A 22986-nucleotide genomic window follows, 5' to 3' on the forward strand; every position below is an offset into this window, starting at 1 on the left:
ACGCCAAAACTTTTTTTAATGGGTGCGTGCATTTGTGTTGTCCGGTGTTTGAAGACGCTTTGAATTCGCTTTCAATTTCTTCGTAGGAAAAATGTCGGGTGATACCGATAAAGCGAAAATCAATGACAATCAGGTATAGTTGTGAAATATGTTTTTGTATTATATTTCTATGCAGTGGTGCGCGTCTATTGAGAGTATTTTTAGTGGTGAAGTGATGTTATTTCCGTGTTATATCACTAATGTTTGTCTGCGTCTCAACATGGCTGACAGAACGTTTGCTTCCCGCTAAACGCGGGAACTGCGCCACGGAGGGTTGTGATATTAGTCAATATTTCGCAAGAAAAACTGTGAATGCCATCGTGATCGGTTATCGAAACTGATGCTAATGGGATTATTTTCCAGATTTCGCATATTTTAGCCACCCCCGCCCCTTTACATTTAGGTGCAGGCCTTTGTTAATGTACCACGATATATGTACATAATGACATTGATAGGAAATCCGCATGACCTTGGTATTTGGTTTTTGCGATTATTTTTTAGACGTAGAGTGATATTGTTGTCGTTCCAATGCCCCGCCGCTTGGCGCTTCGCTATTTCGTTGCGGAGCTAGGCCGTCGATGTAAATAAACATGCTTTCTTTCGGGCATTTATTGCTGACCTCGGTCAATTTTCGTACTATTTTGTTTCCGATCAGGCCGTACTTGTATTTTAATATCGTATCGTTACAGAAATATGACGGAGTTCGATTGACCCTAAAATGTAAGACTAGATATAATTCTTATACCTAGTCGCTATATGTACACAGCTTGTATATTTGGTTATGTATAGCGGAAAGATTGTAAGTCTGTAACCTAATATGAACCTTACGCTTATGTAGTAAGGTCCAAATTCAAATGGCGGGAATTCGAACTAACGCTTGGAACTTCAGTCGCAGATTTGCCGACTGAAATTTCTGAATTGTAATTTTACATATGAATTGGAAATAGCGTTTTAATGTTTATTTGATTAAATAAGTGAAATATTGCAAGGAGAAGTTGTATTTTTATACCAAGAACAGTTTTCTTGTACAAACTATATGAGAAATTCATATTTTGTATGCGAAATTTTCTCAAAAATTACCATTATACCATAAAAATTATGTATGAATTGGTGATATTTTAAAATAAAAGTATTTAGTGTAAAATTTTTCCTTGTAAAGTAATAATACTGTACAGGAAATGTGAAATACCTATTAGCAACTCACAATATCACCAGATTGATATTTTCAATGCCACAATCTCTGAATAAAAAATATGTCATTTTAATAACATAAGTCTAATTTCCCATTTCTAGGCATTATGATTATGGTCAAATAAGTCAATCTAATCATATTATAACCACTACATATTATGAATCACTGATTAAACTGCACATTAAAATCCCATGTTAGATGAATAATACTAAACACATAAAAAAATTGCCCCTTTCAAAGTGAAATAACATAATGTACAGTCACCGCGCAGGATTGTTATGCCATTTAGGGTGCTTGCTAAATTGGAAATTCTATAGCTTAATTATTGAACAACCAATTTAGCTAGGACCCTAAATGGCGCAATAATCGTGGAGCCTGATGGTACATACAGTCAGGATTTAAAATAGGTACAAACAATTTAGCACAAATACGTATGAGGAAATAATTCCAAAGCTACCAATGTTAGTATAGTAACAACTTTTTACATTGTAGGTAATGTAATATTTGGACACCTTAATAAAAATTCCAACTGTGGTTAAATGTGCCATTCTCAACCAAAAGGGTACTCATTGTTGGTTGTGAATAAGGCGCTATTTCCTTATAGCTTCAACATGAAACCAACCTTATCAACAACCAACAATGTGATACATACCTTTTGGTTGAAAACTTCGCACATATTCTTGATTTAATGTTACTCTGCTTACTTAAAAATCCTTAATATTATCAGCGAGGTATGTGATATTTGTTTTACCAACTCGGTACTAAAGTATTTTATATCGCAATTAGTATTAAATCTTATTTGCAATTAATTGCCAGAAACGTAATTTTACGAAATATTTTACAGTTTCTTAATTAATGTCCCATTCTTCCCTTATATTTTTATTATTGTTTAGCCTTAATAGTCGGACAATACATTTCTTCTTTTATTCATATATTTCACTTTTTTCAATTTTTGTGTGTCCGTTTGCCAGGTGGCAAAGCCCTCCTCCAATCTTCTCCATTCTGGCCTGTCTATGGCCACTCTACCCCAAGTTGTTCCTCCGACCTGTCTTATGTCGTCGTCCCACCTTCTTTTTGGTCTAGTTTTCTTTCTGTTTCCATCTCTTGGGTAGCTTTGCGTGACTAGTTTGCTCCATTTGTCTTTTCCTCTAACCATGTGACCAGCCCATTTCCATTTTTGTCTTCTTATCTTTCTAGTTATATCCTGAACTTTATAGTCTTATATCTGATGTTGCTATTTCTCCCTTGTAAATATTTGCTTATTCTAACCACATTTTTATATACAGGATGAAGACAAGAAGTCCACAGCCGGCGACGGGCATACAACAGAAGACGAGTCGTCTCAAGACTCCAAGGGTGAGTCGGTCCCCGACCAGGCCGCAGGTAACACCGATGTAGATCAACCAAGCGACGCGCCCAATAAAGATACTATTGAAGGTCAGAGTTGTATGTGTTGGGTCGGCCTGTTCATCTACATTGCACTTAACCTGTGTGGGATACTAACTGCGGGTGGTTTTCATTTGACCTAAATTACTAGATTTATCATAAAAAAAAAACAAATTTATAGCTTGGAACACAGTTGCAAGGAAATAGTAAGGATGAAAAAATGTGGTCAGTTTCAAAAAGTATTTTTTATACTTATTGTTGACCAAAATCACCAAAACTCAATCAAAATATACAGGGTGTCCCAGAACTACCACGTCACAGTGACACCGGAGGTAGGTCAACTCAAGAGGAACCGAACCAGCCTAACATGACCCCAGTAAAAGTTGCACGGTTTTCGAGTTATTACCGAAATAAAATAAAAAAAATTCCCCTTTGTACTAAAAATGTTAAAAGGGAAAATTCTCTAATACATAACTCGAAATCCATGCAACTTTTACTGGGGTCATGTTAAGCTGGTTAGGTTGGTTCCTCTTAAGTTGACCTACCTCTGGTGTCACTGTGACGTGGTAGTTCTGGGACACCCTGTATATCAAAAGTATAAATCTTAGTTCTCAGTAGATACAGCAATGAAGCAGAATGTTTGAAAGGAAAAAAACACTGCCTCAGATGAGATTTGAACTCACAACCGGGGAGTTGTGTGAGTTGAGAGTTCATTCTGGGTTCAAGTCAGGCCGGAAGCAGTAATTTTTTTAAAGTAACTGATGTCTGTCTAATACAGAATTGACAACATCATTAATAGGACAAATGAAAATCATCCTTTACTCATTATGTTTGTGTTTGTTCTAAGGGAAAACATTTTTGAATGTTGTCATCAGAGAATGTCTGTCCTCTCATTATCATCATTTGCGTCATGAACTGATCATCATTAATTATATTTTCCTTATACTTGACACACTTTAAAACACCTCATTATAACATAATTACTAGGTTGAAAAAGTTTTAACCAAGTGCAACTTCATAAGTGTTAATTTTTATTAACAATTGTTAACAAAGAACCTTTTTTTTGAAGGCGGTTAAAAAGTATGAAAAAGAAACCTCTCTTAGGTCCCAAAAACTTATAAAAAAACCGGGCAAGTGCGAGTCGGACTCGCGCACGAAGGGTTCCGTACCATAATGAAAAAAAAAACGGAAAAAAATGCAAAAAAAAAACGGTCACCCATCCAAGTACTAACCACGCCCGACGTTGCTTAACTTTGGTCAAAAATCACGTTTGTTGTATGGGAGCCCCATTTAAATCTTTATTTTATTCTGTTTTTATTAGTATTTGTTGTTATAGCGGCAACAGAAATACATCATCTGTGAAAATTTCAACTGTCTAGCTATCACGGTTCGTGAGATACAGCCTGGTGACAGACAGACGGACGGACGGACGGACAGCGAAGTCTTAATAATAGGGTCCCGTTTTACCTTTTGGGTACGGAACCCTAAAAAGCGTGTCTTAAAAAAACGTGTCATAAAGCACGCTAACACGAGGAAAGCTCAGTTTCGTCTCAGCTATTTTACCTTATATTTTAACATTTTTTTTACAAGCTAAAAGCTTGGAAGCTAAAGAGCGTAGCCGTGTTTACATGGAAAAGCGGCCCTTTCACCAAATGTTTACTGTAATTTTTTTATTAAAAGCCCTTATGACAAGTATTATTTCCTGTAAGTTTCAACTTCCTATCTTTGTTATTTTTTGAGATATGATTTATTTAAATTTTTCATAAAAATGCTTTTTTTTCACATTGGCTAATGCAATTTACGCAAACTTTTGGTACAGTATTCAATATATAGAGACTTACAAATACTATAAATAATATTTAATATTACCAACAAAATTCTTGGATAAGTGTAGGAAACAAAACTTCAATTCAACAAACAAAAGGAACACACAGTTCGCGCGCATATCGTAGTAAAGTATCTGCAGCGTGTGCTGTGAGCGCTGTGCGCGTTCAATCTGGGCGCACCTTTATGATCTAGACCAGCGGTCGGCAACCTTTTTTTGCGTAGTTTTAGTAGCGTAGTTAAGACGAAACAGGAGCTGAGTTTTAAATATTTTAGGTAAATATACCCGTCTCGCTAACGGAAGCGGCACCTAAAAGTAGTGCGATAAGGACAAGGCGAAAAATCCTGCGTAAAAATCTCAAAAATCGAGGTTTCGTACTCCTCTGTTTCCTCCTCCAAAACTTAACCAATCGTAACCAAATTTGGAAATCTAAATGATTATGAAATTATCTGTGTCGGACCGTTTTGATTTTTTGGCTTATTGATATCAGTTTTGAATGCCACACCTCTCATTGCGGCATAGTCAATTAGGCCATTTTTGCCATTTTTGAAGGGCTCTAGCGCCTTAAAAAACAAAAATATCAAAAAAAGCAAAACGGTCCGACACAGATATTGACAATATTAATCTGTGTTGAAAAAATCATTGCTCTAGCTTCAAAAACCACGGAGGTAAACGAGGAGTACGTTTGTATGGAGAAATGACCACTCCTATTGGATCTTAACGATGAGTAGGTTGACGCGGGCCGCACTTTGTTAATATTTATGACTTTATCAGACATTGTCGTTTCTCAATATTACATAGCCAGAGAGGCTCGCAGGCCGCAAGTGACAGTTTCACGAGCCGCATGCGGCCCGCGGGCCGCAGGTTGCCGACCGCCGATCTAGACCATCAAGAAGGTGCCTAAAGTATTAGAAACGTTAACCTGGTTTCGATATATAGAAGAAGTGAGGCGTTTGGGGAAAAAACAGGGAGGTGCAAGAACTAAGACCTTTACCAGAGTCCCCAGAGACGCACGATAAATCTAGTTCAAACTCCAACAGTAACAGGAAACCACCAAAGAAACAAAATATCGAACAGTACATGATTAGAGGTCAACATGCAAACACAGATGCATCTACATACACCTCACCACCCCCACCCTCACCCTCTACCACCATCAAAAGCAACGAACCTACAACATCTAACCAAAGTAGTAACTCGAAAAAATATTGACATAAGGCGACCTCTCCACGATCACCCCCACCACGGCCGGTCACCGCGGGGGCGAAAGACCAAAACCCTCCATTCCAACAACTCTACATATGTACCTACAACGCGAGATCTCTTTTATCAAGTGAAAGATTAATGGATTTTAAACAAGCAATTAAAAATATTAAGTATGATATTATCGGTTTAGCTGAAATTAGAAGAACTGGATATAACATAGAAGAGGATGATGAGCATATATTCTGCTCCTATGGCGAGACCAAAGGTCATTATGGAGTCGGATTTCTCATAAAGAAGAAGTATAAATTAAACATAGAGAGTTTTATCGCACTAACAGAAAGAATATGTATTTTGAACCTTAAATTCGACAGCGAAACATTGTCAATAATCCAGGTCTACGCGCCAACTGCAGAATCAACCGAACAAGAAATAAACGAATTTTACAATCAACTCCAACTAGCCCGTCGACAATGCTACCATCACCAAATTATACTAGGAGATTTCAATGCGCGCGTCGGACAACGTCTGGCTGGAGAAGAAAGAATCCTTGGTAACTACTGCTACGGGAAAAGAGACAATAGAGGAGAAAGGCTTCTACAGTTTTGCTGGGAAAATAACCAGTTCATTCTAAATAGCCTCTTCAAGAAAAATACGAAAAACATGTGGACATGGTTATCCCCAAAAAAACGAAAAAGTCAAATAGATTACATACTGACTAATCACAAAGAAAATGTCACTAATATTGAAATATTAAACAGTCTATCATTCCCCAGCGATCATCGATTTATAAGAAGTACAATCGTTATGTCAAAGCTAAGGAAAAGTAGAGCTAACTACAGAAGTACTAAATCTAAATTAATTACACCAGAAGATAAGCAAAACTTCCTTCAAACTTTAAGTAAAAAAATTAACACAGCCAACTTAGACAAATGCGCAGATGTAGAGTCCTTTTACAACATTTTCAAAAAATGTATATCAGAGAGCCTTAACTGCACTCAAAATGAACCTTTGAAAAAATACAGTGTTATAACGGAAGATATAAAACAACTAATAACAAGAAGACATGAACTAACAACTAAGAAAAAATTGACAAAAGAAGAAAAGGAGGAGCGCAGCTACTTATATAAACATATACATAGACTTATCAAGAAAAAACATCAAGAGTATAGGATAAAAATATTAGAAAATCACCTTACCTCATCAGGCAGCTTGAAAAAAGGGTACAAAGCGCTGAAAAGTACCAAACAATGGATTCCTTGCCTAAATGAAAACTCTACCAACTCTACCAATAAAAAGACTTTCTCAAGATCAAAAATAATAGAGACTGCCACATTGTTTTATAAAAATCTCTACTCATCGCGAGATAACTACCAAGAGGAAATTGAACCCATCGCCAATAACTCTACAACTTTAGACAGATTCTCTGATTCTGAAATTATGAAAAAAATAGATAGACTAAAACAGGACAAAAGTCATGGACCGGACGGTATTCCAAACGAGGCAATAAAAATAGGCAAGTTTCTGCTAGCCCCTCACTTAACAAACTTGTTTAACAAGATCCTAGATGATAGAAAAATACCCACCGACTGGGCAAAGTCAGATATAATATTGTTGTACAAAAAGGGCGACCCGGCCAATATAAATAATTACAGACCTATCAGCTTACAACCGAATATGTATAAATTATTTGCGTCTTGTCTCGAAGAACACCTAGCAAAATACACTGAAAAACATCAACCACCAGAACAAGCTGGTTTTAGAAAAAGCTTTTCGACAACGGACCACATCCATGCGCTAGAGCAAATCATAGAAAAATATGAAGAACACCAAAGTCCGCTTTACTTAGCTTTTATCGACTATGCGAAAGCATTCGATTCCATATCTCACAAAAGCATGTGGACAGCTTTATATGAATGTGACGTACCGTACGAGACTATAGAGCTTATAAAAGATATATATAGCAAGAGTGTATCTTGTGTAAAAATGGAAACTAAAGGCTCTGAAATCAAAATCTGCAGAGGAGTTAGACAGGGAGACCCGCTCTCGCCTAGAATTTTCATTACTGTTCTTGAAAGTATTATGAAAAAACTTGACTGGAAACAGAGAGGTTTAAACATAAAAGGCAATTTTCTGAGCAATTTGAGGTTCGCCGACGACATCGTTCTCTTCTCGGAAACAGCAGTACAATTAGAAAAAATGGTTTGCGAACTTCATAAAGTCAGCCAAGAAATAGGACTAGAGTTAAATGCCACAAAAACTAAAATCATGACTAACTCTATAAAAATACCCATCAACGACGTCAACACGACCAAACTAGAATATGTACAGGATTATATTTATTTGGGTAAACAATTAGCATTTACTAAATCAAGACACTACGACGAAATAAACAGGCGAATAAATATTACATGGAGTAAATTCTGGAGTTATAAAGAAGTGTTGAAATCAAACCTTCCTATAAAGCTTAAGAAAAAAGTACTAGACACCTGTATACTTCCATGTCTGTCATATGGCAGCCAAACCTGGATATTCAATAATACTATAAACAATAAGTTACAAGTATGCCAAAGAGCTATGGAAAGGAGTATCTTAAATATTAAAAGGAGAGACAGGAAACGAAACACAGATATCAGAAAAACAACAAATGTAATAGACGCCTTGGAACATTGTAAAAAACAGAAATGGAGATGGGCTGGTCATGTAGCACGCATGAGCAAACAGAAATGGACATACAAAGTGACTACTTGGCCAGGACCACAACATAAACGAAAGAGAGCAAGACCAAGGCAGCGATGGATAGACGAAATAAACAAAGTAGCTGGCAAAGACTGGATGAACAAAGCTAACGATAGAGATGTATGGAATAATATGGAGGAGGCCTTCACTCGAAGAGAGGTCCTTAATGCAAACTCAAATTATACATAAATAATTTAAATTTAATTAAACTGCATGACATATATTGAATATTAATAATAAAAAACAAAAAACTTTAATGAATTAGATTAGATAATTATTTAAATTTACTTACTATCAAAATGGACTGTAAATCTAGACTAATTTTGCATGTGAAATTATCTACGAATTGTTATTGTTATGTACTATATTTTTAATGTATTAAGGAATAAATGAGGCTATAATAATAATAATAATAACCTGGTTTCGAATTAAAAAAAATATATTTATTTCTTGCCAGGGTGCCTAGCCAAGATGCCAACCGTTTGCTCCATAGCCAACGACATGCTAATGTCTCCGTCGTACTAATATGAAGGAGTGATAGAGACATATTACCGTATTTTTCGCTACGGAGCGAGCGATTGGCATCTTGGATAGGCACCCAGTTGTGTTACCTAGATTTGGTTCACAATAATGTGGGGTAACATAATGTCACTGTGTACACTTTTTTGGTGTCAGGCCCGTGTTTGTAACAATTCATCATCATGTTTGTTTTTCAGGCATTTGATCAACAAAAACTAATAAAATACAATACAATATACATGTATAAGAAAATGGGTTTCTGTAATATGTATATTGCATTATGGAATAAATGGGAAAATCAAGGATTTATTTAGCTATTGTACCATTAATAAGACGTCCACGCAATAAGAGCGAAAAAGCCGTCGACGCGTCGGCAGGCGCCGACCGATGCGAGCCGAGCCGAACGAAGACTTTTTGGCTCTTATTGCGTGGACATAAAGCTTTTTCCTATCGGCTTTTGCCGAATGCGCGTCGATATATCTGGGGAGACCCTTATTAAACAAGGACTTTACAAGTATAAGGTGCAGGGGGGTAATTTAGACTGCGGTGTAATTTAAACTAATCGAAATGTCTTCCATGTTTTACATTATTAACTAGAATGCCATGTCCACATAGCGAAAAATATGTCTTGTGTGTGACTCTAGTAACTAGTTAAATAAATAAATATTATAAGACTTTATTACACAAATTGACCAAGTCCCACAGTAAGCTCAATAAGGCTTGTGTTGTGGGTACTTAGACAACGATATATATAATATATACATATTTATAAATACTTAAATACATAGAAAACACCCATGACTCGGGAACAAATATCTGTGTTCATCACACAAATAAATGCCCTTGCCAGGATTCGAACCCAGCACCATCGGCTTCATGGCTCCTCTACACGATAGGCTAACGCTGGCCACTCCAAGGGACGCATTTATGCGTTAGAGGGAGCAAGTGATATTGCTATCTCATTCTACAGCATGGCTGCGTCCCTTGGAGTGGCCAGCGTTGGCCCATCGTGTAGAGGAGCCATCACAGGCAGGGTCACTACCCACTAGGCCAGACCGGTCGTCAAGTTCATAATGTAAAATATGGAAGATATTGCGATTACTTTTAACTATCCCGCAGTCTAAATTGCCCCCCTGCACCAAGCAATAAGTCTTAAATTTAAAATTACTGAAGTTCGCTAAAAACCATTTGATTAAACCGGTTTCATTCAATAAAGCTGGCGTAGAATTGCTATAAAATATTGACAGTTGTTAATATACAAGTATCACGAATATCACGATAGACAAGTAGGCCCGCAGACTGGACGCAAGCGGTAAATCAACATTGCATTGTGCTCTACCAAATGTACAAACGTCCTTAAATTGGGAATATTACGCAAAACTCTGCGTAGGGGGCGCCACTACCACTATCCATCACAATCTGGGAGTCTACCGCGAAACAAGAAAATCGAAACTTCGTTATCTAACCTCTCTATCACTCTTGCATATTCGAGCGTTAAAGAGGCAGATAACTGAGATAACTTGTTAACAAACCGCCTTGATGCATCAATGTCATGTTTTATTGTCTGTGAAAACTTGTTAAAAAACAGTTTAAGGCACAGTATGTATAAGTTGTAGGTAAGTGGAAGGAAAGAGAAGAGGCCGCAGTCCAACGCGATGGTCCGACCAGATTAGCAAATCGCTATCCATGAAGGTCCATGATGCCTTGGAAGTCGCAAGGGATCGGACAGGCTGGAAATTTGCAATCCGGAATCATGTGCTCCACTAGGAGGTCACGACCCTCAGCACTGAGGAGTACGAAGCAAGGAGGAGGATGTATAAGTTACTCTATGGTTTACTAGCAAGCTTAGTGCTGCACTTTGGCGGCAGAACATTGCAGTAATACCCCATTTTGCCGCTCACCACGTCGCGCCCCGCGTGCGTCCACTCCGCGGCCTAATATGTATTGACAAAACGGTCAAGTTGCTCATTTGTATTTCTCTAAAAAACTCTGATGTTCGCCAAGTCTCCCCGCAATCCTGATAAATTATCAAAAACCCTGACATTTCAGGGGAAATCCTGACGCACGGCAACCTTCATAATATTATACCCGGATACGAATATCGTTTCCTAACACTAGGTTACTAGTGCGCGAAGTACTACCGGTTTCGTTTATTACTTAAATTATTTAAATTCAAGGTTAGTTAGAGAAGAATATTTATGCGGTTATTTAATATGCCGATCGTTTTCTATTTTACATAGATAGCTCTATTATTTCGTAAGTTCTAAATATAGGCGTGATGTCAATTTTCTTTTTAAGTTAGGACACTTAGGTCTTAGGTTTAGATCATCATCATTCGCTTGCCCTTATCCCATTCATTTGGGGTCGGCGCAGCATGTCTTTTTCTTCCATACCTCTCTCTCTCACCATCATTCACTAGGTTTAGATGTTCTACCGTAATGCCTAAGGTTCCTCGTTTTAATCGAAATGTATGGCTTACAAAATTATTGAACAAGCATAGGTAGGGTAATACTTAAACCTTAGAGCATTTAATAACCGGAGTCGCCTTTAAGAACTTACCCCTCTGCCGAAACACTTGCACAATTGTGCAAACTTTTGTATGGACTGACATGGCTATTTGTACGTTACGTATAAATCATGTAGAAGTAGCAATACATTTGACGTCCCCTCCCCCGCAAAAATCGGCAGACTGTTTCGTACAGAAAATGACAGACGCCTCCAGTTACTAAAAGCTCTAAGACTTAAACGGAAATAGGAAAAATACACAAATCCTGTTAAACGTATTGAAAATATCGTAAGTTGTTTATTATGGATACGGTAGGTAGGCTGTCACAATATTACACACTCTTAACGAAAATTTGCGGTTATCTTTAACGCGCTCACCCGCTCCGTGCTCCGCGCCAACTAGCGGACGCCCTTGAAGTCTGAATCTTTAGGTATTTAAGTAAAAGTAAACAAACAATTTGTAAATTTTCGGGTAGTTATAACATTTGTTAGTTAACCGACCAATTACAAAACCGCCTGGATCTGTCACTGAACGACCCGACTTTAACCTACATTATTTGATCATGTAATGTTTTCTTCTACCCTCAACTGGTTTAAGGAGCTATTTAAATTCAAAATTCAAAACATATTTATTTCATAGTTTGGATGTTACATAGGTGAAGTACTACAGTGATCCCCACACTAGGCTTAGCCTGTGACGGGATCTAAGCCAAATAAGATTTATTATTAAATCTAGGTACATTAAAATTAAAAACTAAGATTTTTTATTAAATGACTGTGAAGTGAAAGTGTTTATGTGAAGGTATGTGTGTATGTATGTGAGTATGTATGTATGTACGTATTACCTACGACAAACAGAAGAGAAGAAGAGTAGCCGTGCATGTTATTCATCTTTTGGGATCTGACGCAAAATAATGTTGAAGTCTATAACTAACTATAGTCATTTCTAGATGTCCTCTGACTCATCATAACTCCAAGAAAATAGTAGGGGTTTGATTTGCTTTTTTGCTTCAGGTAAATCACAGTGCCTTATATCGCAGATTTTTACTAATTTATTATATAAATGCGGAAAGAGATAAGACGAGAATCTCATAGCAAAGTTGTTTTGAGGGTAGATTTTTTTACTTTTATTTAAATACCTAAAGATACAGAGTATAGGTAATGTAGCGTATTGACATCTGTCTTTATAACGTTTTCCTTCGGTACAGGCGACGCCAAAAGCACAACGGCCAATGGGAAGGAAGATGACGCGGGCGGAGATGACTCCAAAAACGAGAAGAGAGACGCGAAAGCAGATGGCGATGTAAAAAAGGTATTTTCATCAAATAGTTTTTTATATCATTGATTTATTTCAAAGACATATCGGCAGCCGATCGTTAGATCAGGCACATCGTGAAATTCCGAGACATATCGTGAAACGTGAAAATCATTGTCTCGTTCCCTGAGTTGACGGAGCCCCGCTAGGGCTGGGAGCCGGGACAGTTTGCCCTTCGGGCATCTGAAGCAACCTAACGAACCTATCCTGGGTCTCTATTGTTTCCTAAAAAGTTTTAAGTCATAATGTGTGGTTTGTCCGCATTTTCGTTAGTCATAATTTGTTTTTCTCAGAAACGCGTAACTTTTCAGGATTGCCATAAAACAAACCTAACCTAACATAGGATAACCTTACGAAAATCCTGGAAAGTGGACGGTTTCAGAATTATGACTAATGATAATATGACAAATAATACATTATGACTTAAAACTATGCCAAACAAAGGGACCCCATCCACCTATCCTGTCTATCTATTGGTTTAATATGACTACCGTCTAAACATTACACAGCAACATTACGATCTGCCGCCGACAGACTCACATACGTTTACAACTTACTTAATGATATATATTAAAAAAAAAACCGGAAAAGTGCGAGTCGGACTCGCCCACCGAGGGTTCCGTACTTTTTAGTATTTGTTGTTATAGCGGCAACAGAAATACATCATCTGTGAAAATTTCAACTGTCTAGCTATCACGGTTCGTGAGATACAGCCTGGTGACAGACGGACGGACAGCGGAGTCTTAGTAATAGCAAAAAGAATAGATAGTATAGAGGGGTCCTGTCATTGTCAATTTTGTAGTCACGGTACATTTACTGCCATCTATCGACACACGATTAAAACTTAAAATAAAATTGAAAATGTATAAAATAATTAAAATATGCTTACGGATAAATGATTCTTAATTTTTATTGTTCCATACTGACCCATGTTCCTTCACTGATATGTGTTAAAACTGTTAAATACCAAGCGGTGTCGTTAACGCCATCTAGCTGAGAATAGGCCAAAGGTAATGGCGCCATCTATTCGAGAATGACTTTTTCTTGGCCGTCCGAGCCACGTTTTTTTCTTAGACTTTATTTATCTTATACGGAGTTATATGTATCTCTGGTAATAGGGTCCCGTTTTACCCTTTGGGTACGGAACCCTAAAAAGATTCACAGTTTTTAAGTCGTAAATTGCTCTATAACGACGAGCTTTCGCGTTGGCTAACCTATCTAACCATGCTTGCTTGTGAGCTAATATCTCGAGTAATGTTCGACTTGAAGAAACGTGAGTGAGTCGTTTTCATATTTAATATGGCACTGTAGTCTGACCCTCTTATTCATAAACGTCTGCTAAAGTTGACAAGCCGATAATAATCGTTTGTCCCTTTCCATCATACCAATACGTCGGAAAGGGACAAACGATTATTATCGGCTTGTCAACTTAGCAGACGTTTTTAGAGTAGAGTTGACGATATAATTTGCATCGCAGGAAGAAAACGGGGAAACACACGATGACGACGAGAAGGATGACGTGAAAGAAAACAAGAGCACTAAAAAACCCCCACCCAAGAAGAAGGCTAAGAAAGAGGTATGGATTTAAATATATGCATACATATACCTTTTTAGCATCCACATCCACCGATGACCACGATCCTCAGACATGAGCGAGCGACCACCGAGAGAGATACCTTTTTAGCGGGAGTCCGCTGGATGCGGGTGGCGCAAGACCGCTCATTGTGTTGTGGCACTCTTTGGGGGAGGCCTATGTCCAGTAGTGGACGTCCTCTGGCTGATATGATGATGATGATGATATCTAATACCTTTAAACGAGCAATTCTTGTTTATTTATTTATTTATATGTCTATTTATTTATATATATATTTCGGTGATCTCGGAAACGACTCTAACGATTTCGATGATATTTGCTATATGGGGGTTTTCGGGGGCGATAAATCGATCTAGCTAGGTCTTATCTCTGGGAAAAGGCGCATTTTTGAGATTTTATGTTTTCCGAGCAAAGCTCGGTCTCCCAGATACTTTAATCTTTCAGTATTCATTCCATCTTTTGACGAATGGGCTGGCCTAGTGGGTAGTGACCCTGCCTGTGAAGCCGATGGTCCTTGGTTCAAATCCCGGTAAAGGCATTTATTTGAGTGATGAGCACAGATATTTGTTCCTGAGTCATGGATGTTTTCTACGTATTTAAGTATTTGTATATTACATATATCGTTGTCTGAGTACCCAGTACCCACAACACAAGCCTTCTTGAGCTTACCATGAAACTTAGTCAATTTGTGTAAGAATGTCCCTATAATATTTATTTATCTTTCGGGGTCTACCAGATAGATCTTTATCCCCACAGCTTATAAGTAACCGGACTTAGACTCGAGAATTTTAATACTTGCACACATCATTTTAATGTCTGTGATTGGACTTAATTTAACATATTTATAATTACTACAGGATACAGAAGAAGAAGACGAGGATGAGGAGGAAGAGGAGGAGGAGGATGAGGAGGGAGAGGAGGGCGATGAGGAGGGAGATGAGGACGAGAAGAAGCCCAAAGAAAAGTAAGACTAATTATTCAATTTTATCTAAGCATGTATAGTTTTGTTTTTTTTAGATAGCACCAATAAATTGTGAAGCTAAGAACACTTATAACCAAATTAGTTTGTATAGCAACCTCCTTAACCCCATAACTCCTGAACAATTTCAATCGTCATACCACCATTGGATAAATATTTCAAAGAACTATTGTTTTTTTTTACTATAAATTATACAGTAAGATTTATTTGTAGGTTAATAAAAAGACTTGTAACTCCTATTTTTTGCACGACTTGATAATATCACTTACAAAAATCAGTGCACACATCATACTCAAAAATATGTCCCATAGCTCATATGGCTCCTCTTCACGTTGGGCCAACGCCAACGAGGGACGCATTTATGCGTTAGAGGGAGCAAGTGATATTGCTATCTCATTCTACCGCATGGCTGCGTCCCTTGTTGGCGTTGGCCCAACGTGAAGAGGAGCCATTATGTCAGCGAATTAAGAACTATGGGAAATATTTTTGAGTAAGTTATATGCACCCATATTTTTACACTTGACTACATATATCTGTATGTACCGAACTATGGCCTTGGTGTCGTCCGAGGCCTGCTCGATAGATTTTAACGTTACATTAACACCTTTAATGAGCAAGCATGATAAAAATATTTCTTATTCATCAGGGTAAAGAAACCAGCAAAGAAAGCCAAAGATGGCGACGAAGAGGGCGACGAGGAGGAAGGCGACGAAGAGGGAGAGGAGGAGGAAGAAGAGGAGGAGGAGGAAGAGGAGGCGCCCAAACCTAAGCCCAAGAAAGAGGTAAGTTGATATACTTTATACATTTGAGGAGTTAGGGCGAGATTTTGAACTGTAAGACTGCAAACATAACTCGTTATGTTCATTGACGTGAAGTATTAATGGAGCATTCCATGAAAACTGTAAGTTTTTCATCTAGCTTTTTTTGACAAAATTCTTTATTTATGCAATGTCTACGTGTAGGACAAAGTATTGGCGTATTTTGCATGCGATTGGCTTACGAAATATTTGCTTTATTTCCGAATTACTTTGTCGACTTGCGTATTATAGTAAAAGTAAATTAAACAGTTTATTAAGAAAACAAGCAGCTCTAAGATGATACCAATATTACACTATAAAAAGCCAAGGCAAAAAAGAACCAGGCTCGGAAAGTCGAAAAAATGGGTCCGAATGTCCTTTAGGTAACGATGGAATGCTCCTAATGAAGTTTAAGTTTTCGATTCAGGCTATAACTGGTAGACCTTTCAACGCACAATGAAGCGTGCGTGTACTACCTATTGGTGTGTTAAGTTTCAAGTTTTAGTTTTCGATTTAGGGCATAAGGTAACAGATTCTCCGACGATTCCCTATAACTTGTGAATATGATAACTGTATAAAATAAGCAGTTTTGACTTATTCACAGTGTTAGTGATGGTACTTGCCATAACTATTCCAAATTTTAGGTACCTACATCAAACGGTCTTTGAGAAAAACGCATTTAACCGATTTGCAAGACCGAAGTGATCCCATAAGAGCACCGTGAACAAAGTTTTGTACGGTGCTCTAAAAATATAACCAATTTTTCGAGAAGTAAGTTCTGATTGACCCCTCAGTCTGTTAGGTACATTCTAGAGAATTACTAATCTTTCGATCAGTAAGAATCACTGGTAGTCTGGCGGCAAGGCGGGATCGAAAACGGAGGTCGTGTATTTGAACCCTGACTTTATATAAGGGCTCTCCAAACCCCGGTCCGCGGGCCAAATCCGGCCCGCGACGCGTTTCAATCCGGCCAGCCGATACCCAAAGCGAGTGCCCACTGCCCGGCCCGCAGGAGCCAGGCTCCAGGGGTTTAGCATTCATTGAGAGTGGAACTGTTCCTAACAGCAGCAACCAGACATCCTCCCCCGGCGCAAAAACCGATGGTGGCCCGCGCGAAAGATTCTGAGGCGCAATATGGCCCTCAGGTAAAAAAGTTTGGAGACTCATTTGGAGATTCATGCTTATATTTGTATGTTTAGCCCACGGAACCGCCCGTGCCGCTGCCGGCGGGTAAGGGCATCCCGCTCGGCCACATCAGTAACGTCGAGATCTCACTGTCGCGCTTCAAGACCCAGGATCAGAAGATTCTGCATCAGTTCCTATACGGGGTAAGTCTTAACCTCTCAACTTTTAGTGCTCTAAGTCTGCTAGACAATATTATAACAACCTTGCAACAATGCCGTTTAAAAAGCAACTGTATCGTGATGGTATTAAAGTTCAAATCTATGTGACAGCTCATTAGAGATAACATGTTTTGATAATGTAGTTTGGTCGACCACCCCAATGAAGGCGAGAATACACAGCGTTCGTATTTGAACTTTAGTACTATCGCGATACAGTTGCTTTTTAAACGGCATTGTTGCTTTGCCACGCGCCAAAGTTGGAAGCTTGGACTCGTCATAAAATAAACAATGGCTTTTGTTTAACAGATTAGGGTCTTAGGCGTAAAAATCATTTGAGAAAACTCATACTATAACAATGTATTCATTAATTTTGTTATCCTGCAGCAATTATGCCTTGATCGTAATGTCAAGCGTAATATCAAGAAGTTCCGTGGGTACGAGTGGGCGATCGGCTCCGCCGAGTATAAGGCCAAGCTCGAGGAGACTACGAAGATGGAGCCCAAGCAAGTGCGCACCATGTGCGAGATGCTCGATTTGGACAAGAAAGGTATTAGTTATATATCCATATGTTTTATTGAAAATTTAACAAAAAATATAATATTGTAACTAGGTACGTACTCTACGTACCTTAATGTAATGTTTCGCCAAACTGTGTATCTTAGGGCAGGTGGTAACTACGGTGGCGCGTTACAATTCTATAGCTTTGATTAACCCTTCTTTGCATGATTTTTTATTTTTGCACGAAATGAATATATGTATCACGTAACTGTTTACTAATTCTGGGAAAAATAATAACATCAATTTTTACTGCGAAATCAGTGTTAGAAATTGGATAGGCTAATTTATATTTATGTAAATATATAATTTTCAGTAAGAGATACATAAATAAATCTTACCATCAGAAAGGTACACTATTTGAGATATATGTACCTATGATAAATTTTTTAAATATAAAACAATTACAAACCCCGAAAAAATGGCCCAAAATCACATACTAAAAATCATCAACTTCTGTGTTTTTCCAAGTTTTCCGACATTTCGTCTTAAAACAAATGTAATTTTTATAAATTAAAATACTGCGTAAATTTATGTAAATAGAAGACCGGCCAAGTGCGAGTCTGACTCGCACACGAAGGGTTCCGTACCATTATCTATAAAAACGGTCACCCATCCAAGTATTGACCCCGCCCGACGTTGCTTAACTTCGGTCAAAAATCACGTTTGTTGTATGGGAGCCCCACTTAAATCTTTATTTTATTCTGTATTTGTTGTTATAGCGGCAACAGAAATACATCACCTGTGAAAATTTCAACTGTCTAGCTATCACGGTTCGTGAGATACAGCCTGGTGACAGACGGACGGACGGACAGCGGAGTCTTAGTAATAGGGTCCCGTTTTACCCTTTGGGTACGGAACCCTAAAAATCAGAAAATGGATTAGTGTTGAAAGTGTAACTTAACAGTAAATATCAATCATCTCCGAAAGCACCTTTATTTCATAGGACAATGTTATGATAGAAATTTTTATCACCATGCAAAGAAGGGTTAAGGGCGTACGACCACGTGGTTGCATATTAAAAAGGTGATCGCGGGCGTGCTTCTGTGATTGCAATCGCATGGACCACACTTCGATGCAAAGTAGAAATGACTAGTTCTAGGGCAGTAAAGTAAGAAACGTGTGTCTGTTTGTAATGTGATTTGACGCTTTCTTATTTACTGGCCGAGGTGGGTATACTATTTTTCAGCTCGACATAGCCGAAAAACGGCAACTTCGTTGAGCGCAGCGTGTCGAATGTTGACGCTTTCCGAAAATGTTATTTTCTGTGTTCCAGAACTTCTAGCGTTCATTGCTGCTCGTGTACAAGTTTACCGTTTATCATTTCCTGGTCTAATAGACCGCATCACCAACCTTATCGCTTTTTCTTCGTATAACCAACGTGAATTGTCCTGTGCAGGGTCGCAGGCGGACCTCGCGGCGCGGCTAGTGGGGTTCCTGCAGCAGCCGGTGGCCAACTCCGTGCACGCGCGCGGCGTGGCGCGGCCACCGCCCGCCGCCGCCGCCACGCCGGGCGGCCGGCCCCGCCGCTCCGCCGCCGTCAAGGTGCACAACAGAGGTAAACACACGACACAATTCCCTATCCGACTAGATCAATAGTATTATTGGCTCAGAAGTAGCTACTAAAAACGCAAAAAATCGAATATGTTATCGACTATGCTGTATTTTTAGTGAAATATCTACTAAATAGTCCCCAATTCGCATTGGGCTAGCGTGGGGACTATAGCCCAAGCCCTCTCACGCATGAGAGGAGGCCTGTGCCCAGCAGTGAGACGTATATTGGCTGAATTATTATTATATATTATATATCTACTAATAAAATATTTTGTCTAGGCTATTCCGATGAGGAGTATGAGACAGACCCAGAGACGAAGGTCAAAGGTCCCAAACCGGCGAAGGATGGCTCGGAAGATTCAGATGTAAGTATCATTGAAACCATTTTTTTTTGTTATTTTTTTCAAGAGTGATAAGTACAATTCAGGTTTTTTATAGGAGCTGTTGGAGCTTGAAATATAAAAATATGTAACAGTGTATACAATTTATAACAGACAAGTGTATCAGACTAAGTTTTGTACAGTAGACTCCCAAAGGGAAGAAATTAAAGCTCACATTTTACTAGGTATTTTTACAATGAAAGTTTTAACATGTATTGTGTAGAAATTGTCGAATGATGATTTGCATGATAAAAACTACTCTGTCTTTCAATTTCAATTCAATTTTCATGCCAAATTTAATCTCAATGTGTTCAGCGGTTTTAGGGCCTTATGCTCTGTTTTCCTAGGATAGCGGTGCCGTCATATAGCGGCCGTCTCCATACAAATACTATGACATCCATATTTAGCCGTATTATTTAGTATGGAGACGGCCGCTATATGACGGGACCACTATCCTAGGAAAACCGATCTTTAGGCAGCGCTATGGAAAATGGCGTCGCTGCGTAGAGACTGGGCGCCGACGTTCAAAAGACGCTAGTGTGGGATGGCCCTTAAGCGGGAAGAGTAAACATAGATTAGTATACATATTTTCTCAAAAATGGACGGCAAAGTCGACTTTGCCGTTTAAAAAATCGGTCGCGAAGCGCGTAGTTTATGGTCAGTCAAAAATTAAAAAGTTAAAAACATTGCAGTCTCGATTTTGGGACTGCAATGTTGCATACAAATTCCATTATTTGTCGAGTTCCAAACTTTTTAAAAGTTGAAATGGCCATATCAAATGAAGGCACAGGCCCATTAAACAGCCAAACAGATGATTAGTACCGCGACTATTTAGCTGTCTCAATATAATAATAATATAATATAGATTGACGTATTTTCGGCAGAAAAATACACTTCTATTTTTTTATTAAAAAAATAAAAAGGCGGCAAAGCTAATTTTTTCAATTGTTTCTACTTTTTTCTGTGAAAATATATACGTAAGAACGTTGCTTTTGTAAAATATTCCTATTATATTTATATTTCTTGCACCATTTTTGAGAAAAGCACTATATATGACTCGGCTGGAAGGCTACTTGCTGGCTTCGGATTCAATTAAACGGACTCCCAAGGTCGTCCGTTTAAAACGAATCCTCAGCCTGCAAATAGCTACTTCCGAGCCTCGACAATAATGTACTATTAAATTAGATTGCACAGGCATATTGTAGAACAACGTTTGTTCGTAGGGTTCGTTCAACCCGAGCGGATCCGAGGAGGCGGACTCGGACTTCGACCCCGAGGGCGGCGAGAGCGCGGGCGCCGCCACGCGCAAGCGCAAGAGCAGCGGCCGCCGCCGCTCCGGCGGCAAGCCCGGCAAGCGCGGCAAGCGCCAGCGCGGCAAGCCGGTCAAGGTAACACTTCGCACAATACCTTGGTTACCCCTGTTTCATTGCCGTGGCGAAAGAGCTCTTTCCCAGTGACGCCCAGTTTTTTGCGGGTACGGTTTTCTGCAGGATCCCGTTTTAGTAGTATACGTGCTAATATAGTAACGTTCACACGAGCATTCTGTTTGCGGGATACTACACGCAATACCGTAAACCGGGGTTACTTTGATTTGCGGGTCGACTTTGATAACGACTTCCCTCCGCTACTAAAGTGCTTGTTTTGACGAGTTGGAAAATACCTTCGCAGTTGTTTTTTCTTTATTGGCAACACTGATAGTTTCTTCATCGCCCAGTAACCGGATGCGAGTGTAATATTATTATTTCGTCTTGAAAAAAAAAATTAATAGCGGGTACGCATTTCTTCCTGGTTTTATTGGTTGAAAAACTTTCACTATATTTGTGTCAGTAATTAAATACATGTAATTTTATAGTGTCTTAGGTTAATCACTGTTTATTCGTGAGTTTATAAAAAAATACCTGTGTTCGACAGCCTACACATGCGCACATAGCCGGGGAATCCATGGGTCGGGGTGTCTTTGATCACTTATACGTGGTGAAATTGATCAAAATACTAAAGTGACACCATGAATTATTTTGGCAACTTACGTTATTTTTATGTATCTTTTTCAATAATAAATAGGTATCGTTTGAGTCAGTGGAAGAGATAGAGGTTGGAGAATTATAAGTTTGTATGTAAATTCTGATTATAAACATTCTTTTACCCATTTCTATTGTATGCAATTAACTTTCTGTGTGGAAATTGGCTATATTTAATCCTGCGTCTTTGCTTTAGGTGTTTTATTATACGTGTGTAAGGCCACCAGCCCACCAGGGTATTAATTAATTCTACTATTAATAAATATGCATTGTTTTTTTTATAGAAACAATGCCAGAGATTTCAAAAAAATATCGGGTAACGAGACTACAAAAAATACCAAGAAGAATAACTCAATGATGCACTCGCACACATAGTGGCGGGCACAAAATCTATTCGTGCCGCATCGAAAGCATACTATTTTTTTATAGAACTTTATACAACAAGTATAAAGGCAACATATCAAAAACCCGGGTGCACAGACCAAATTTACTGAAGCCGTAAAGCTTGCAATTCAAAAATCAGTTGCTAAGTGAGATAATAAGTTAAAATCCTACGTTATTTAGAGTAGATAATGTAATAAGCGCTTAAAGTTATTAATTTGTATCATTTGGTATGTTATCAAAGTAACCCCACACCTTAAAAATATAAATAACTTAAAAAGTACTTAACCGATTTTTATTTTTTTATTTTTTACGGGCTTTTTAGCGGGTCTACTTTAGATTGTCAGCAAAAAAATTAGTGGTTTCAAAGTAACCCCATTCTCAATATAACTTTGATCGCGTTGTTTTTATTTATTTCTGACAAAAATATAAGTCCTAATTTTTTTTTATTTGGCAGGCGGAAAGAAGAGAAAAAACCGATTATTATATTTTTATTTCATATTTTTACGTATATTAGGATCGTCAAAAAATGGTGCCAAACTCTAAAAATGATCAAAGTAACCCCGGTTTACGGTACGCATACTACAGAAAACGGGATCCTGCAGAAAACCGTACCCGCACTGGACGTCAGTGGGAAAGAGCTCTAAGGGCTGCCAATGGTC

The 22986-nt window shown here is 38.4% G+C and overlaps 1 protein-coding gene and 1 long non-coding RNA gene across 4 annotated transcripts in view; one reads left to right on the forward strand and one right to left on the reverse strand.

Moving 5' to 3' along the window:
• Nucleotides 1–2: 2 nt before the first annotated feature.
• Nucleotides 3–22986, forward strand: part of LOC134800718 (protein DEK) — a 31665-nt gene continuing 8681 nt past the window's right edge. For 2 of the 3 annotated variants that reach the window (XR_010145558.1, XM_063773232.1), the window contains exons 1-11: nt 3–133; nt 2518–2668; nt 12617–12720; nt 14201–14299; nt 15175–15281; nt 15943–16078; nt 17293–17421; nt 17821–17983; nt 19391–19549; nt 19825–19910; nt 21149–21313. Coding sequence is in view for 2 of the 3 variants with exons in the window: in XM_063773232.1 (XP_063629302.1) it covers nt 92–133; nt 2518–2668; nt 12617–12720; nt 14201–14299; nt 15175–15281; nt 15943–16078; nt 17293–17421; nt 17821–17983; nt 19391–19549; nt 19825–19910; nt 21149–21313 (1341 nt within the window). In the remaining variant the exon portion in view is untranslated. The remainder of the gene's footprint in view (nt 134–2517; nt 2669–12616; nt 12721–14200; nt 14300–15174; nt 15282–15942; nt 16079–17292; nt 17422–17820; nt 17984–19390; nt 19550–19824; nt 19911–21148; nt 21314–22986) is intronic. The other variant, XM_063773233.1, reaches the window with a different exon arrangement.
• Nucleotides 9566–22986, reverse strand: part of LOC134800861 (uncharacterized) — a 176467-nt gene continuing 163046 nt past the window's right edge. The window contains exon 2 of the long non-coding RNA XR_010145565.1: nt 9566–9775. This is a non-coding gene — a long non-coding RNA (uncharacterized LOC134800861). The remainder of the gene's footprint in view (nt 9776–22986) is intronic.

This window comes from Cydia splendana, chromosome 20 (genome assembly GCF_910591565.1).
Source record: "Cydia splendana chromosome 20, ilCydSple1.2, whole genome shotgun sequence".
NCBI lineage: Eukaryota > Metazoa > Arthropoda > Insecta > Lepidoptera > Tortricidae > Cydia > Cydia splendana.